Below are 19788 nucleotides of genomic sequence, written 5' to 3'. Positions count from 1 at the left end.
AATGAGCCAGTTATGGAGTACATTTGCATATGCAATTGATTGTTTCATGATGTTGATTGGTTTAGAACATTTACGTGTTGTCATGATTTGAATGTGAGAATATGTTGTTAATGGTTGTGTAATGCATGCGTGCTTGTTGTGTATTCTCTACCTTAACATTCTTTACACTATTTATATTGGTTTGTTATTTCTCACCCCCTTTGCTTTCATGTTGTCCGCCATGGACATCTTGCAGATACTCAGGAGTAGAGTTTGCTACTGTAAATGGAAGTTATCTCCCACAGTTACTTCGTTTAGTTTCTTCATTATTTAGAAGTCTTGTTATGATCCTGTAACATCGGGGGTTGAGAATGTTTGTTTTCTTATTATGTTTTGTTGGAGCTTAATTGCTTTATTCAGTTTATGTTAAAGTTGTTAAGAGTTGATCATGATAACTCTATATTTTGATAGTAGTTTATAAACTTTTGATGTTTTGACTAAATGTCTAAGTTATGTTTTTTGTTTAATTGAAATAAGATCGATATCGCCATAATGACATCCTAAGTGAAGGTGAGCATGCAATGACATGTATTGTATGATGTTGATATTTCTGCCGCGTATTTGTTAAATGTTTGATTTATTAGAGGATTTATCATTGGTGATGCCTTATATTGTCATGTAAAGCTTAGTACATAAGTTTCAGGATTTAAGGGTGTTACAAGATGCATATCCGTTTATTTTACGGATATGTATCTCCGTAACCTATTAGAACAAAATAGTATATATTATGCTTTGTTTACGTGTATTCAAATGAAGATTTAAACCATACAATCCATATAAACAATACAATTTATATGCAAAAACTGATATATATAAATATAGATGGTACAAATGTCTAATATAAATAAAGTCGAATGAAACGATAAAGTAGCATGAGGTGAAAATAAAATACAAGCCATAGTATAACTACTATATACTACTGCACTACTGTGCATGTCAGATTACATCTCATCTGCCTCCTAGACCATGAATTCCCCCCGCCCTTCGGCGATGTCTCCGGTACATCAATGTCCCCTCTCCCGTGTCTCTATCATGATGGCATATAAGACCTGTCTCACATCAGACCCATTAGAGAAGGTACCTATTTAAATGCTTGCTTGTGCAATCTCCACTATGCGACGACATCTAGGCAAAACATCCCTAACATGATCTAATTGTGTCTGCTCCTTCTCTAGTTTTTTCTGATGAGCTAGCCGACGGATCTCCTGAAATAACCTGCACCATATACATATGTGACACCATGAAGAACCATCTGATGCACCCGTCGACGTAACTCTAGTCGCTCATAACTATGATACTCAGTGCATTTTCTGGTACCATATGACTCTCATAATCATCAAACATTACATCCATCTACCTACATGTAAAAAAAGGAGCAACATAGACAATATGGTGTCTGAGAATGGTCTGAATGTAGCCGCAAACCATTCCCTGAGTGGTCTGATGTGAGGGAGGTTCTAGATGCCATAATGACGAAGACACGATGGACATTGATGTACCGGAGACAATGCCAGAGGGCGGGGGAGATTGATGGCCGAAGAGTCTGAAGAGGCAGAGGAGATGTAGTTCGACATGCATAGTAATGCAGTAGTATATAGTAGTTATACTATGGATTGTATTTTATTTTTACCTCATGCTACTTTATCATTGTATTCGACTTTATTTATATATGACATTTGGACCATCTGGATTTATATACGTCATTTTTTTGCAAATGGGTTGTATGGTTTATATGAATTGCATGGTTTAAATCTTCGTCTGAATACACATAAACAAAACATAACATGTACTATTATATTCTGATAGGTTACATAAATATATCTGCGTAAAATAAACGGATATGCATCTTCGGTACATTAAACTTGTAAAATGACTTATGAGTGTGATGCACGATATGTGTTTTAAAATACTACGGAGATGCATCTCCGAATAATTTAATTTTAAAAGGTGTGTTCAGAGATGCATCTCCAAAATCTAAAAGACATTTAAATATTTAAATATTTTTATATAGTGTTTAGGTAATATATAAAATGCATTAGAAAATTCCCTTAATTTAATAACTTGTGAATCTTTCAACACCCAAAAATTAAAATTAATTGAAAAAGTTATTAAAAAATAATAATTTAAAAGTCCCCGCACCACATCATATCATCAATTCAATGAGGAACATTGAAATCATTTAGTATTAAAATAAAAGAATCAAATAATTAGTTTTTAAAATAAAATAAAAGGATTAAAATTAAAAAATTAAAAATAGAGAATTAAGATTACATTTAAGTTAAGCATTTTCTTTTCCTAGTAATTGATTAGAGATAGAGATAGGGATAATATATTACTAGTTCATACGAGTTGAATGTTTATTCTAATTATTATTCTCATAGTCTTATAAGTCTAATTATACTAAATTATACTATAGATCCATGGCTGCACCTTTGATCATAAGTTACTAGTTTTCTACTTTCCCTTTCGAAAGTTTCAAATTCCAGTTCTCCGCAATGGCAAACGTCTCGGTAGCCGCGGAGTGGCAGCTCCTCTACAACCGTTATTACCGTAAGCCCGAACTCTATCAAATGCGCTGGAAACACGTGGACCTCGCCCGCAACAAGGTCGCCGCTGCTCCTTTCGGAGGTCCCCTCGCCGTGATCCGCGATGACTCGAAGATCGTCCAGCTTCACGGCGAATCAGCCCTCCGCAAGCTCCGTCTATTTTCCTCCTCCGGCCACCTCCTCGCTGACACCGTCTGGCGTAACCCTGGCGGTCGTCTAATCGGAATGTCGTGGACCGATGACCACACACTCGTGTGCATCGTTCAAGACGGCACCGTTTACCGCTACGACGTCCACGCTCGCCTCATCGAGCCGAATCTCTCGTTAGGTAAAGAGTGCTTTGAAAGCAACGTTGCCGATTGCGCTTTCTGGGGAAACGGCGTCGTTTGTATTACTGAAGCGAATCAGTTGTTCTGTATTGCCGATTTCAAAAACCCTAATGCGGTTAAGCTAGCCGATCCTGGCATCATTGAACCGCCGCGTTGTATGGCTGTTATTGAGCCACAGTATACTGTGTCTGGGAACGTTGAGGTTTTGCTTGGAGTTGGTGATGGTGGTGAGGAGGAGGATGCTGCTGTGCTAGCTGTTGAGGAGGATGGCGTGCAGCGCCTTGGTGGCGAGATGCTACGAGGCCCTTTGCAAAAGATGGTGGTCTCGCGTGATGGCAAGTGGCTTGCATCATTCACTCATGATGGTCGGCTTCTTGTCACTACGTCGGACTTGACTGGTGTAATCATCGAGAGGGAGTGTGAGGTGCGTGAATTCTGTTGTGAATTAGATTGGAAATTGAAATGTGATTGTTATTGTGATTTATGTGTTGTTTGGACTATGAACCATTGCATATTTTGTGGCCTTAGATGAGAGTAGTAATAATTTTAAGTTGAAATTCTGTCTTATATCTAGTTATTTTGTCAGTGAAATAGGCTATGAAACACTTACAAAGACGTGGACACTAGACATGATATTCTCATTGACTAATAAGTAGTAAGTACCAATACTAATTTTAAGAAAAAAGAGATTGAATGGAATCACATGTATTAGTGTTGTGTTGGTGTCAGACATCACATCGATATGTGTCGGACACGCCTTTAATTGGAAGTGTCGGTGTTACATAGGAAATAAGTGATTATCGGATTTTGTATAATTTTAAGCATGTGCTGAAGTCTTGATTGGTGAATGCTTAAGAAATCTACTTGTGAGCATGTAGCATACTTTTACATTTATATCATGTCAATCAGTTGATTGCTGTTTGTATATGATGTTGCCATTGCCACCCAATTTTATTGATTGTTATTATGGTATGGTATGCTGCTAGTGCATCATGTCTAAGTGACAATAAAAAGGCTGTATCTAAACTTTATAGAGACATCCATAATTGTTTATGATCTGTACCATAATTGCTTATGATCTGTACCATAATTGGTTATGATCTGTCTATACTCTATGTGCGGTCAGCTCTATTTTCATATGTGCAGTCAGCTCTTCCCCCGGAGCAGCTTGCTTGGTGTGGAATGGATGCTGTGCTTCTTTACTGGGAGGATATGCTTTTAATGATGGGTCCTGATGGCGAACCAGTTACCTACCTTTATGATGAACCAATAATTCTTATTCCTGAGTCCGATGGAGTGAGGATATTATCCAACACTAGTATGGAATTTCTACAACGGGTTCCTGACTCCACAGTTTCAATTTTCACAATTGGCAGTACATCACCTGCAGCTTTGCTGTATGACGCTTTAGATCATTTCGATAGGCGTAGTGCTAAGGTAGAGATCTCGTTCCCGTTCTTCTTTTACTGTTGCATGACTGACTTTATCATTTTCTATGTTTCGTGAGTTATAATTGTACATAGAGTTTGAATGTTGAGAACTTTGAAGTATCAGCTGATATATGTCATTCGATATATGATTATATTCAGATATATTCTCATTGCCAATGAGTGAATTTCTGAAATTGTCTTGTACCTGAAGATTTTAGCCTACAAACTTAGGGTATGGAGTAGGTAAAGACTGCAGAGTTTTGTGTGGTTTTGTTTCAAGTGCAAAGACCTTAAAATTCATTTTTCTTGGCTGCATCGCTTGGTGATAATCCTCCATAGGCTAAAACCACTAAGTTGATCAATAATTTTAATTTGTTTGTCTCCCATCTTAATAATTTAAAAAAAATAGAAATTTAATAGGGAGCTCAACGAGAGTCATTCACTGATAGCCTACTTCTTTCTAAATCTGATTGTATGTTAATTATTTTGGTGTAGCCCTATAATCAATGAATATATAGATTAACAAGATTATGCCCTCTTGAGCAGTGATGCTTTTATATTTTCATATATTTACACAACAGATTTTAGTTGGAAATTGGAGTGTGCATTCAAATTATTATATATTGTAATTTTAGGTCTGTAGCATTGTAAACTGTTTATGGTTTGATTTTGCTTTACAATAAACAACTTATATGCTCAAATATGTCTTGCTGAGCATTGGGCACATTGAACATTGCTTTGTATTGACACGTAATATGCCTTTATTGGACTTCAAAGAAACAAACAGTGGCTATGGCACCCATTAATAAAGATAAATTTGGCCGATTGAGCCTGGTTAATTTATTTTCTCTAATTAATTTTTACATAAAGGAAAATGATGAAGGAAACAAGCATTTGTGGGTTGTTTACAATATATTTTTGATATAAAAGTAAGGAAAAATAAATGATTTGTTATATGTGGACTTAGTTGATGCTTGAGGTCTTTATTTGCAATTAAATAATGGCATCATCAAACATTTCAACTTGTAGATGACTGTCTGATTTTCTTATCATCATTCCCCAGGCAGATGAAAATTTGAGGTTGATAAAATCTTCCCTTCCCGAGGCTGTTGAAGCATGTGTTGACGCTGCAGGTCATGAATTTGATGTTTTGCGCCAACAAACTCTTCTAAGGGCTGCCAGTTATGGGCAGGCCTTTTGTAGGTGAGCTTGATTTGGATTTTCAGTTTGATATACTGCCCAAAATGTTTTAAAAATTGTTTTGATGCCCTAATTACACTTTCTTAATAGTGAAAGTTTGGCAAACATATTTTCTGATATTCACTCTCGGTAATGATATCCAGTTGACTTTGGCAGCAATTTTCATCGTGATCGTATCCAAGAAATGTGTAAAATTCTCCGGGTCTTGAATGCAGTGCGCAGCCTTGAGATCGGCATTCCTCTTAGTATTCAGCAATATAAGGTTTTAAGGCATACCTGTCTCCTTCTTTAGTGCTGATATTGTCTTTGCTGACATTATACTGAATTTGCTTATTACTATCAGTTGCTTACACCATCTGTCCTGATTGGTCGCCTGATAAATGCTCACCAACATCTGCTTGCATTGCGGATATCGGAATATCTCGGAATGAATCAAGTAAGTGTATGCATGTTGCATATTTTTGCACTTTTTTTGTAACTGTATCACCGACTGATTAAATACAAGATTGTGACTTGATTTTCTTGAAATATTCCCCCTTACGAGGAGAAATAAGCGCATTACTTTACCTGTCAAGTCCTGGATTTCCCTGCCCTCTTTTATAATATCAGATATTTATTAAGACCATGAGAAAGAGTTTGGAAGATAATAGATCCTGCTTAAAATATAAAAGATATACAAACAACAAAGCATGAACAAAGCACCAGTGACAGCAAATCAATGCTACCTAATTCTGGTATATGTAAGGAGAATTTCTTTAAAAAGAGAATATGGAAATACAAAGTAGAAGCTAATTGCCTAATCGTATCACAAAGTAGCTGCTCATTCAAAGGACAATCCTTAATAATGTGAAAAAGTCACACAAACCGAATGCACCAAAGTAAAACATATATTTTATGGTTATGGATGTTTAATGGTTCACGCTTCTATATACTTATTACATGTTTGAATACTTTTTAGTGTATTTGTTTGTACATTTAATGATATAGGGAACTAGGCGCTGGTTTATAAATATTCAATTAGGGTCTTAGAAAGTGTATTGAGCACAGTGCTGTCCAGTCTGTTGTCCATCAAATACTATACAAAATCAAAAGTTGTCTAGTTCGAAGGTATGTACTGTTCTGTGCAGTACTTATTCTTTTTCAAATCAAACAGACTCTTATAATTTGTTAAAAATACTCCACCTTTTCTTCCTCTTGATAATTCTTACTTTTGATAACTCTTGGTCAAACACTTGAACACCCCTAATCTTAGATTAGATCTCTTACTTTTTGGGATAAATCTCAAACTGCTGACGCCTTTTATCATAGGATTTACAAGTTGCTGTAGAAGACATGATCCATCTTCTTAACTTAGGATTATGTAGGGATTGCATGGTAAATGATTCCTCTTAGTCTGAGCACTCTTTTTTGTGAGGGTCATCATAATTACCATAAATTTGTTTTTAGAAGGTTAATATGTTTATCGTAATTCTCAACTTAGATTTTTCTCATGTTAATGATATATAATACACACAAACACACATAAATAAAAATATTTATGCGGCGTCTCAATGTTCTATATGGTAGACATTAGCCATGTTTCCTATCGGAATCCGTGTTTCATAGGGTTTAGTACATCCATGGGTGTTGGCAAACGATTGATACATATTGTTGGTTGTTAAAACAAATGAAAAGGCTACATGAAAATAATGCATGGTATAATGAATTGCTACATCATAATCTCTGTTTTATTAATTACTGATATCTTCACTTTGTCAGTACATCATAATCTTCTTTGAGTGTTCAAGTAAATTTGAACTTTTTCCTGACTACTTTTATGAAGGAGGTAGTGATAATGCACTGGGCGTGTGCTAAAATAACTGCATCATTGGCAATACCCGATACTACTCTTCTAGAGATTCTGCTTGACAAGGTACCCCTCCCTCCCCCCACTTCAAACTTTTTTGCAATCATCCTAGTATACGCAACTACTCTTGAATTGCATTCTTTTACTCTCAGTTAAAACTGTGCAAAAGCATATCCTATGCAGCAGTTGCTGCTCATGCAGACAAAAATGGCCGCCGAAAGTTAGCTGCCTTGCTTGTTGAACATGAACCCCGTTCGTCTAAACAGGTGGAATTCTGGTTTTCCGATTATTTTGGATACATTTAGAATTAATGCTGTCTCAATCTTGTCTCCCTCCTCCCCAAGTCACACAATTTGCTGGCTGATTTCTGATGGGATATTTTATTACTATTCTCATCACTTTGTGCTTAGGTTCCTCTCCTGTTGAGCATAGGAGAAGAAGATATAGCCTTGATGAAGGCAACTGAATGTGGTGATACAGACCTAGTTTACCTTATACTTTTTCATATTTGGCAAAAGGTATTGGACTCTGGAAAATTTTATATTTTAAATGTTGTCAGGTTTGTGATGTCTATGGAGTAACACATGTATCTAATGCACACATTCTTGTTATGATGATGCAGAGGCAGCCATTGGAGTTTTTTGGAACCATACAGGCCAGACAATTAGCGCGTGACTTATTTATAACTTATGCACGGTATGTTCCATTAAACCATTTTTCAAAAGGCAAGACAGTGTGTCATGGTTATGTTATATTAAGGTTCAGTAACTCCTAAGAAAATGAATAAATGAAACTGCAGATAATAAAAACGTTTTTTTTTTGTGACCAAATCATTGGAAGAGTTGTGTATTATGATGAAAGTAGAAGTTCAGGAGATCGCTGAACAGTATTTTCTTAAGATCAATGCTACATATACACTTTTGGGTTTGGATACACCCTTTCTAAAAACTTAGTGATAGAAATTGGGTTTGGATACACCCTTTCTAAAAACTTACTCAATGATAGAAAGCATGCTTTATTTATGTCCATGTTTTTACTTGCCAGTTTATTTGTAAAAACACTTTTGAAAAAAATGATGTCATTTAATTTACTAATGACACCTGTCATGGGCCAAAGGAATCTCTGTTATGCCATTCTCTGAAATATCGAGAGGACGTAGCTAGATCGTAAAACATAAAATTGTAAGATCCTACTAAAACAAAAAATAATACTATATATTTCGAGTACTTTTACACAATATTTTAGTAGGAAAGTGGATTTTGGGGGAAAAGGACCCTTTTTAATATTCTTTAATCACACATGATTGTGTTTTTAATACTGTTTTACCATTTTCCACAGTAAACATTTGTTAGACATTAGGGACATATTTGGCCTATCACTTGGTTTGTCATAAGCCCATTATTTAAAACAAACCCTACAACTAAGATATATATTTTCTAAACCCTAAAGCTAAAACTTCTCATTTCAAAAGGCATGTATTCATTGCCGCCGAATCGTAATTGTTGCTCCTCTGCATCTTGTTATCCTTTTCGGCTTGTAATGGCGGTGGCCGAAAACGTCCGATCATATTGGCCAGTATCACACATAATCAATGATATACTTTTTTTTCTTCACAATTTGGTTACGATTTTGCAGCGATCTTGCTACAATATATGATTCTTCTTAAGATATAGATCATTGATTTTAAGATCTAGATCAAGATCTTGACAATCTTAGTTTAGAATATATGAAAGAGGTTTAAACATGTAGCTTGAAAATATAACTTTCTCGAAATTATTCATTTATTTGTGTATGGTTCCTATATTTAGCAAAAAATAGTGCATTTTTAGTTTCTAGAAGCATGTATGTTTAGTCCTTCATGAGTATTAAAATATTTTTTAAAATTAATTGTTAGGATTAAATTTTTTAAAAATAGCAATACTTTTAGGGATTAAAATAAATTAAAACCTATATCAAAATTGTAGCTTAGAATAATGGAGATTATTTTAGCATGGTTCCATTAGGTTAATGGTGCTTTTGGTCTCTGTAATATGAGACCAATAGAGATTTTAGTCCATGCACATTTTTTTGATTCCATCCCAAACATTTAAGATTCTCCCACTTTTAGTGCTTTGCAGAATCTGATATTGCCTAAATGCTGATAAGGAAATACATGCTTAGGTGTACATTTTTAAAATAAACGTGGAAATTTAATTAGTGATTACTCAATACTTATAAAATAAAAAAACAAAAACAAAAAAACAAAAAAAAGAGATAAGATTGGGTTTATCAGTTTCACCCTCCCTCATATTGTATCTCACCTACAGATCTTACTCATCATCACCATGTGAGTGTGACCCCATCCTTCCCTACTATCTGTGTCCCAATCAGTACTCAACCCTTAATCAAGTATCCATGACCACACTCCCTCGTTCTTCCTTCGTTGTGCTACTCACTAATTACTGGTTTCATAAAGTTCAATGTGCGAGAGATTGATTTAGCAGAAGTAACAAAGCTTTGGAAGTTCAATCACTGGCATAGTAGGTGAAGTATACTGATGAGGGTGTGATTGGTTAGTGGATGCAGAAGCTGCAAAGAAATGATGATTGAAAGATGTTATGGATGCTTGCAATTGGATCCCCTGTTTGAATCATGGGTTACATATTTCTTAAGGTGAGGGATGAAATAGGCGGTGTTACATGTGGACTGTTAATTGTGTAACTTCCTCCCTCCTTTGTTGCGATCTTGTTGTATGTTTGTGAGAAGCTTTTTTCAATAGCTTCAAGTACCTGCACAACTTGAGAAATTGTTTCCATGGAGTTTCATGTTGGTTTAAATCATGTCTTTCTGGGTTTGGATATGGGGTATTGGTGATATTGGAAAGGGAAGATGGGAGAAGAGAGGGAGAAAAAACCTAAATTATTTTATAAAAAACAGTCTCCGATAGAAATTATGTGATATTGTTAAGGCCACATCATTTAAAATGTCTACATAAGTGTGCATTTGTCCACACCAGAGTGACACGACTGCATTTTGGCTAGGTAGGTCATATTCTACGAAGGACTAAAAATAGGATAATCTTAAATGATAGGGATGAGATAAAAATAAATATTTGCAGGGACTAAAACCAGATTGGTCCCATATTGCAGGGACCAAAAGTACCATTAACTATTCCATATCTTCTTACAGCTTACATCTGTTTTCCTATTTATTTATTTATAGAGTAAATAGCGGTTTAGTGTTTTGGGCTATGTTACACATCTTCTCATATCATATAAATATCCATTTCCTAGTATATTTAGTTTTCACTCTCTCCTTTTCCTCCCCGTATACCTAAAAGACTAAAATCTATAGTGTTAAATTGATACTCATCAATAACAGATGCGTTTGACCCCCCTTATTTTCCAATTTCTATCTCCTTGATCTGTTTTTGCCACCTCCTAGATCTTTATTGTTTAACCTCCCAGGACCTTGACAATGTTTTGTCGAGGATGTATCTCATGCATACATTTCATGTATTTTAAGTATAGGTGAGTTGAGAGGCATGTCTTTAATTGTTAAAATTAGAGGGAGAAATGGGTGAAACATAATGGTTACAATATAATCTCGATCCCATTTATCAGTCTATGTCCATGTTTTCTAGCTGGGACATACTAGTTCCTTTTTTAAATGATAAAAATAGAATCACATGATTTGAAGTTTTCAATATGTTTTATTGAGAAATAATATTATGCAGCCATTGATTAATATATCTAATTTTCAGGTGCTATAAACATGAATTTTTGAAGGACTTCTTCTTATCAACAGGGCAACTTCAAGTATGTATTGTTGCAACAAATTGCATAATATGCATGACTTCTGATTTGGAATATTGTATACGGGGAAAATGTCTAGCATATACCATTGGTTGCATTTCTTCTAAGAGGATGGTCTTGCACAAAATACTGATAACCTCTTATTCAATCTCATAAATATTTCTGCGCTGCGGAATGGACAATTTATCTACTCACATGTCATCTGACTAATTATCATGACATTATGCTTATTTTTTTTTCTCATTTCCTTTTCTCACTAATGTAGTTTTTACTTTAAGCTAGGCATTAATCTACAAGTGTTACCATCTTGCAGTTTTCAATAGTTTACTAGTTACAACACTGTCAGAAAGTTTATAATCATACATATGTTGTGCCAGCATCATTTATGTATTGCTAATAATCAAATTCTTATATGCTCAACCGAAACTTTTCATGCTTTCAATTTTAATACTGGAATTTATTCTGAAGTTAATCCATACAGGATGTGGCATTTCTTCTCTGGAAAGAATCATGGGAACTTGAAAAAAATCCCATGGCAAGCAAGGGATCTCCACTTCATGGTCCTCGAACAAAACTTATTGAGAAGGCACAAAATCTTTTTGCTGAAACCAAGGAACATACCTTTGAATCAAAGGCAGCTGAGGAGCATGCAAAACTTTTAAGGTGTGATCATCAGTTTTTTGTCACATTGCTAGATAAATTTTGAATGATTTGATCTGTCTGGCTTTTGATGTGCTTTGATGTTCATATACTTTATCAATAAATGATTATTCATATATTTCTGCAGAAACATTTAGACTATGTTACGAGCTGTTAAATAAATTTATAAATCCTTGTTGACTAAATATTCATGTCTTCGGCCAAGGGAAATTTATGAGACTTTTGCTACTGTAGACTCCAGCATGAACTTGAAGTGACTACAAAGCAGGCCATTTTTGTGGATTCTAGTATAAGTGATACAATCCGGACTTGTATTGTCTTGGGAAATCATCGGGCTGCACTAAAAGTGAAAACAGAATTTAAGGTTGGTAACTCTTAAGTTGAACCTTGATTGTGGTTCTTTAGAGAAATGGAATGCCTCATTTTGTGCCTTTGAATGAATGATTTGTGTAAAAGAGGATAAAACAATGTGTGAAACGAACAAAACATGACCACTTTTTATGACCTCTACTTCTGTGTAAATCAGTTCCTGAGCACACAATTTTGTGGTTCTATTTCTACAGGTGTCTGAGAAGAGATGGTATTGGCTTAAGGTTTTTGCTTTGGCCACAATCAAGGACTGGGCTGCTTTAGAAAAATTTTCAAAGGAGAAAAAACCTCCAATAGGTAAGGTTTCACACTGCTAGTGTATTTTTAGGGTATTCGGAAGGAAGTCATTCAATTTCAAACAAAACCCTGCCTTTTAAATTTTATATAACTCCAATGTGAGCACTAATTGGTCTAACTGAAATGCTTTAATTAAATGGCTTGGTTATAAGTACTGGTCATCTTTTGTGTGGATGTCTTATACTCGCACAGTTATTTTATCTTGCTACAAAACATTCCCCATTCATACAATTTAAAAATGAAAACACTTTGACCATTATTTACATTAAGAAAATTTATTTCAATGGTTTGGTCGTTGAAGCATACTTTAGATTATGACCTATGCTTATAGAGGCTTTGCTGTCACAGTATAACTTCAATAGGAGTTCTACAACTATCCTGAGTTCCTTCAAAATTCAAAGAATCCACTTAGCTTCACAAATCCCTTGAGCCATTGCTCTAAACTCAGCTTCTGCACTACTTCTAGCAACCACTCAGTTTCTTGCTTCTCCATAGCAGATTCTGCCCAATCTGCGTAAGTGGATGTTGCCACGTTTTTATAATTGGTCTTCTTGAATAATTGAATAGTCCTTTTCCAAGAGTTGTTTTCCGGTATCTCAAGATTCTTTACGCAACTTCAAGATGTTTCGTATGGAGCATGCATGAATTTACTACAATGTATAGTTAGCTTCATATTTAAGAGAATAGTATATAAGAAAGACATAAGGACCAAGCTCGCATGCTCAAGACGAAAGCCTAGTATCTTATTTCTTAACTCTTAACATAAGACTTGATAAATTTCTCTTGCTTTCGAAATATATTTAATTCTGCTGACAACTACTGCAGAATGTTTTTTATTCAATAAGATTTTGAATTAACGGTGGTGTATTTCATTTGTTAATCAAATCTACCTCGAATAAACTAAAATCCTTCTATTATATGAGGAACATATACTTTTTAAACTGTGTAGAAACAATTACTCAATAGAAATTGCACTTTATTGTTTTTGAGAAGAAATCATAGAATTGTGGCATTGCTTTTTTTCATAACTTATAATCCCATTAAATTTTTTTTTTACACATAATTAACTCATGCATTGCATAGGTCCATGCTCTATAAGTTTCCTACTTTATGTTCTATATATGGCTCTGTATATTGGTTTTAGAAGGGTGCTACATATGTGTAGATTTGATTTCCAACTGTTTTTATGTATATATCAAATTAGTTTATCAAATTAGTTTTTGTACATAATTCGAAGTGCGATGATTTTCAAATTATTTTGAAAATATAAGAATGATTTTAGATTTATATTAAGTAATTGGAAAACATTTAATACTTACACTATTAAATGCTCTTAAAGCTATATCTTTTGGGCACTTTTTGGCGAGACCCCTTTGAGTAATGAAAGTGATGCTGATCTGAAATATTGGTTCATTCTTCTAATGTTCATCACGATAGGTAGTAGTAGTAGTAGTATTTTCCTTTTTTTATATTTTACTATGTGTTCCTTTTTATTATATTGACCACCAGTACCTACATGTTCTGGCATCCATAGGTTATAGACCCTTTGTGGAGGCATGCATTGAAGCAGATGAAAAGGGAGAAGCTATTAAATATATCCCCAAACTTGCAGATCCTCGAGAAAAAGCTGAGGTATTTTAAGCTTTGTCTCATATCTCAATTAATGCATGCTATCATAATCTCAGCCATTGATTATGGCTAAAATTTCTCATTTTTCCATATAAAATGAAAATTTCACTATTGAGAAGACAAGTCTTAGATAAATAGTCATGTCTCCAGGAATGACCCCTAAGGGAATGTGCTGAAATTGAGACAATATTGCAGAAACTTCAGCCTAATACTTAAAAAAAACACAGCTCAAAGAATAATAAATTCTCATAAAAAAGAAATAATCAAACACTTGTCAAATATATTAAGCAGTCATCCAAGGATTATCATTAAAAATATTATTGGTACTGCCTATATTCGTCCCTGCCCCTTTGATCATGATTATCATAATACTTATCCCATCAATACTTTCAGCATTACTGCTTCTCTGATGTAGGAATTTATTGAAGGTTAAACAAAGTTCTTTTTGGGGCTCGGGGAGGGATGTTTGTTATATAGTTATTTTTATCAGAAAAGGAGGAAAACAACAACTACCTCCTTCCTAAATAGAAAATTTAAATTAGGCATTGAAAGTGATGATCCGAATAACTTTATCAGAAAAAGAGGAAAAGAACAACTAGAAAATTCAAATTCGAACACGGAAAGTGATAATGAGACTAAAAAGAATGCAGAAAAGGCTACCAACTAAGCCTCTATGTTTAAATGATTACAATTTCCTTGAAACAACGGTGACTAGAATGTCAAAGATAAGAAAACAAGTTCTAGACAACCTTAATGATTCAAGCATTGCGATCTGGATTGCGGAAATTGCATACTATCAATTTGTAGCACAAATTAGAGCTTTTGCTATTTAAGTGAGACTTAACTTGAATTAGAGCTTTGCTTGCCAAATAATATGTTGAGTGAAAAATAGAGACATGAGAAACCGTGTTTGAACTACAGTGTAGTCAATTTTATATAGGTGCAGAACAATTTTATATAGGTGTAGAATAAATACAATTATCATAATATAATTTTATTTATTTATTTTAGTATACTTCTGCCCATGTGTAGTGTGGACATTACAGTTTTATATCTTCCTTATTTTCAACAGTCATATGCTCGAATTGGTATGGCTAAGGAAGCTGCGGATGCTGCTTCACAGGCAAAAGACGGTGAATTGCTTGGTCGTTTGAAATTGACGTTTGCGCAAAATGCAGGAGCTTCATCAATATTTGATACTCTTCGAGATCGATTGTCTTTCCAAGGTGCTTCATGATTTTCTGTCATGGGCTTTCTGCTTGCTTATACCGATTTCCTATTTATTTTCCTTCAATTTGGACAGTTGTGTATATTGTGATAAAGATGTATTTTATCTGCTAATTTGGAGGCTAATGTCAAGGCTGTCCTTTTCATTTTCCCCTTGTATAATGAAAGAGGGATTCAATTGTGTTTATATTGCTTGATTTTGTCGTTAATGCATCTGTAGTACAGTTTGTTAATGAGTAATGATCACAAATGTGTTTACTTATTGTATTGATGATTGCCTAAGTTCTTTGTGATTCCTCTTGTTAGATATTATTGAATTAGGAGAGACTAAGAGACATTTAGGTTAAACCGTGTGTTTTAAAAGCACTACAGGGATTTTATTATATATAGAGATTACAACTAATTACATGATATAGTCGATGTGAGACTGTTCTATATACAAATATTCTAACCCTATGTATTTACAAATATCAACACTCCCTCTCAAGCTTGAGTATATAAGTCAAATGCACCAAGCTTGTTACATATATAATTAGTTCAGAGACTTCTCAGAGATTTTGTAAACATGTCTGCCAATTGATCATTAGAATTGACAAAGCTTGTGACGATGTCACCTGACTCGATCTTCTCTCTAACAAAGTGACAGTCTATCTCAATATGTTTGGTCCTCTCATGGAAGATTGAATTTGAAGCAATGTGCAATGCAGCTTGATTATCACAAATAAGTGTCATTGGTCTTGCTTCTTCAATTTGAAGTTCCTTGAGCAACTGCTTTAACCAAATAAGTTCACATGTTGCCATTGCCATGGCCCTATACTCTGCCTCGGTGCTTAATCTTGCACCTACGTTTTGTTTCTTATTTTTTCAAGATATAAGGTTTCCTCCAACAAGTACACAATACCCAGAGGTGGATCGTCTATCAATGGGTGACCCTGTCCAATCAGCATCAGAGTATCCAATTATCTGAGTATGTCCTTTATCTTCATACACTAAACCTTTTCCTGGAGCACATTTGATGTATCTTAGAATCTGGATAACAATATCCATGTGTTCCTGACAAGGGGAATTTAAGAACCGACTTACCACGCTAACCACAAAAGAAATGTCTGGATGTGTGACTGTGAGATAATTCAAGTCAGATAGAGGCTCCCCCTGATTGGATAGTAGTTTGACACTTGGATCCATAGGAGTATCAGCTGGTTTGACATTCAACAAACCCGTTTCTTCCAAAATATCCATAGCATATTTCCGCTGAGAAATCATCAAACCATCTTTAGATTGGGCTACCTCAATACCCAAGAAATAACGGAGTTTACCAAGGTGTTTTGTCTGAAATTGATTCGAGAGATGTTGTTTTAACTGGAGTATACCCTGCTGATCACTACCAGTTATGACAATATCATCTACGTACACAATAAGATAAATACACCCTTGGGCTGAGTGACGATAAAAAACAGAATGATCAGCTTCACTACGTACCATACCAAACTGTTGTACTACAGCGCTGAATCTGTCGAACCAAGCTCTCGAAGATTGCTTAAGACCATAAAGAGACCTGTGTATTTTACACACCACATTCAATGACTCCCCCTGAGCAACAAATCCAGGTGGTTGCTCCATATATACTTCCTCTTCAAGATCACCATGTAAAAAAATATTTTTGATGTCAAGTTGATGAAGAGGCCAATGCCGAATGGATGCAATGGCTAGAAGAAGTCTAACAGATGCCATCTTGGCTACATGCGAGAAGGTATCACTATAATCCAATCCAAAAATCTGAGTGTATCCTTTGGCTACCAAGCGAGCTTTAAATCAATCAATCTTACCATCTGGGCCAACCTTCATTGTATAAAGCCAACGACAATCTACTAAAGATTTCCTAGGGAGTAGAGGAACCAGTTCCTAGGTACCACTGCTTTGAAGAGCACACATTTCATCAATCATTACTTGCCTCCACTCAGGGTGAGATAATGCTTCACCTGGAGTTTTAGGAATAGAAACAGAAGACAAAGAAGATAAACAAGTATACTGCAAAGGGGAAAGACGATGATAACATAAATCAATATAATGTGGAGACAGATTTCGTGTTTGATGTATACCTTTTCGAAGGGCAATCGGAAGATCGGAATCAGGTTGCAGGATCGGATCCGGTGATGGCGGAGGCGTCAGAGGAAAGTTTGCAATGACCTCAGGGACAAGTATGACCTCAGGGACGAGGACGATAGACGTTGGGCGACGACGCTGATATGTTTGAAGTGGTCGAGAAGTAGGAGGGTCAGGAGCCATAGACTGGTGGGGCATAATGGTAGGCGGGACATTAAAATAACTGCCGGAAAAGGTGTGGGAGTACTTTCTTGAAGAGGTTCCGGAGATACTGGATTGGACCCGAAATATGGAACAGACTCGAAGAAGGTAACATCGGCCGATATGAGGTATCGTTGTAGAGTATGAGAATAACAACGATAACCCTTTTGGGAACGATGATAACCAAGAAAGACACACTTTAGTGATCGAGCTGCTAGTTTATCAAGACCAGGGGAGAGATTGTGTACAAAACACGTTGACCCGAATACTCGAGGAGGAATTGGGTGGAGAGGAGAATTTGAAAACAGGATTGAATGAGGGGTTTTATCATTAAGGACAGATGAGGGCATGCGATTTATGAGGTAACATGCCGTGAGCACCGCATCCCCCCCAAAACGGAGAGGAACATTACCATGGATAAGTAGGGTTCGAGTGGTTTCTACAAGATGCCGATTTTTGCGTTCGACTACCCCGTTTTGTTGGGGTGTATGAGGGCAAGATGTTTGGTGCAGAATACCATTGGATGACATAAAAGTTTGAAACTATTGGGATAAATATTCACGTGCATTGTCACTTCTTAAGGTACGAATAGACAAACCAAATTGGGTTCTTATTTCTCGATAAAATTGTTCAAAAATAGAAAACAATTCAGATCTGTTCTTCATTAAAAATAGCCATGTGCAACGTGAAAAATCATCAATAAAAGTTACAAAATATCTAGACTCAAAAGTCGACACGGTACGCGAGGGACCCCAAACATCGGAGTGAACTAAAGCAAAAGGGGACGCAGCCCGTTTATTGACTCGATCAGGAAAGTGACTACGGGTATGTTTCCCTAACTGACAAGACTCACAATGTAAAGTGGACAATTTAGATAAACTAGGCACCAACTTTTGTAGCTTGGGAAGACCTGGATGACCTAACTGCGCATGTATAATGAATGTAGAATCTGTGGTGGAGCATGTGGTAGATGACATAGAGAAGTAATAGAGGCCTTGAGACTCACATCCGACGCCAATCGTCTTCCCGAACTCCGATCCTGCAGAGTAACATTACTATTAGTAAAGGTGATAGAATAATTTAGAGAACGAGTTAAACGACTGACTGACAGTAAATTAAATGAGCAATTATGTACATATAGGACAGAAATCACAGAGAGAGATGGTAAAATTTGAACAGTACCAATCCCTTGGGACCGGGTTTGAGAACCATTTGCGGAAGTTATATTCGGTAAGAAACCAGAGGTAGAGAGGGAAGAAAAAAGACCTTTATTACCGGTAACATGATCAGACGCACCAGAATCGAGGACCCAAAGACCAATAGGAGATGATTGAGAGAAGCAAACAAATGAATTACCAGTGTGTGCAACCGAAGCCGTGGAACCAGAGGTCTGATTATTCTGACACCACTTGAGAAAATCCTCGTAGCTTGGCGTAGGGCTCTGAAGAGAAGGTAAAGTTTGCATAGTATCTGGATTATCAATTTGAGCTGCATTTACCTGGCGTGGAGGTCTGCCATGTAACTTCCAGCAACGGTCGATAGTATGTCCAAGCCGGTTACAATGGTCACACTTGGGACGAGGTTTAGAGTTGGATGACCCTCCTCGAAGGCGATTCTGATTGTTGCCAAGAGATGCAAGGGCAACAGTGTCACCTGGTGTCAGAGCAACAATAGATGGAGGGGAAACCAGACCAAATGCATGAGGTGTAGCCAAGCGCAACAGTTGTTCACTAACTGCATCGTAGTTAGGAACAATAGTACCTGATAAAATCTGATTACGAACAGACTCGAGTTTTGGTGGTAGTCCCTTAAGTGCCATGACCATGAAAAATTTACTCTGTTGTTTGGAATGAGTTGTTGCATCTTTTGCATAAGGCATGAGAGGCTTACTCAGATAGGCTTCCATATCCATATTTTGCAACTTCAGTGTGTCGAGTTTGAGGATGACGTTGTATAGACAATGAACGTCGTTGGAGAAGACTTTCTTAGCCTTTTCCCAAACCTCATTGCAAGTGGAGAAGGCTTGATACTGCGCTTGGAGGTTAGGTGCGATGGAAAACCATAACACAATACAGAGAGAGACATCCGTTTTCTTCCATTTAGCGAGTTTTGCGGCGA

The 19788-nt window shown here is 36.0% G+C and overlaps 1 protein-coding gene across 2 annotated transcripts; it reads left to right on the top strand.

Moving 5' to 3' along the window:
- The first annotated feature begins 2361 nt into the window (after positions 1-2361).
- Positions 2362-15633, top strand: LOC127085104 (protein VACUOLELESS1). 2 transcript variants are annotated; one of them, XR_007788934.1, is made up of 15 exons: positions 2362-3338; positions 4061-4351; positions 5408-5547; positions 5701-5806; positions 5888-5980; positions 7367-7456; positions 7543-7656; positions 7801-7908; positions 8013-8086; positions 11133-11187; positions 11666-11847; positions 12079-12208; positions 12408-12510; positions 12859-13024; positions 14045-14142. XR_007788934.1 is itself a non-coding variant. In XM_051025687.1 (15 exons), exons 1-15 carry the CDS (start codon positions 2535-2537, stop codon positions 15374-15376), a joined length of 2553 nt encoding a protein of 850 aa, XP_050881644.1. In that variant the 5' UTR covers positions 2363-2534; the 3' UTR covers positions 15377-15633. The 2 variants fall into 2 exon arrangements, 1 of the variants encoding a protein (XP_050881644.1); XM_051025687.1 differs by lacking the exon at positions 12859-13024 and adding an exon at positions 15212-15633 and having other exon boundaries at positions 2363-3338.
- Positions 15634-19788: the final 4155 nt, after the last annotated feature.

This window comes from Lathyrus oleraceus, chromosome 5, assembly GCF_024323335.1.
Source record: "Lathyrus oleraceus cultivar Zhongwan6 chromosome 5, CAAS_Psat_ZW6_1.0, whole genome shotgun sequence".
Classification (NCBI taxonomy): Eukaryota; Viridiplantae; Streptophyta; class Magnoliopsida; order Fabales; family Fabaceae; genus Lathyrus; species Lathyrus oleraceus.
Note: the sequence above shows the minus strand (reverse complement) of the source record. Positions and strands in the feature narration are given on the sequence as shown.

What these genes read in the sequence shown, in the direction of transcription:
- LOC127085104 (XM_051025687.1), top strand. Translation starts at nt 2,535, where the DNA reads ATGGCAAACGTCTCGGTAGCCGCGGAGTGGCAGCTCCTCTACAACCGT. An exon ending in TTATTTATAACTTATGCACG is followed by an intron (nt 8,087 to 11,132) that starts GTATGTTCCATT and finishes TCTAATTTTCAG; the next exon opens with GTGCTATAAACATGAATTTT. An exon ending in GAGCATGCAAAACTTTTAAG is followed by an intron (nt 11,848 to 12,078) that starts GTGTGATCATCA and finishes TTGCTACTGTAG; the next exon opens with ACTCCAGCATGAACTTGAAG.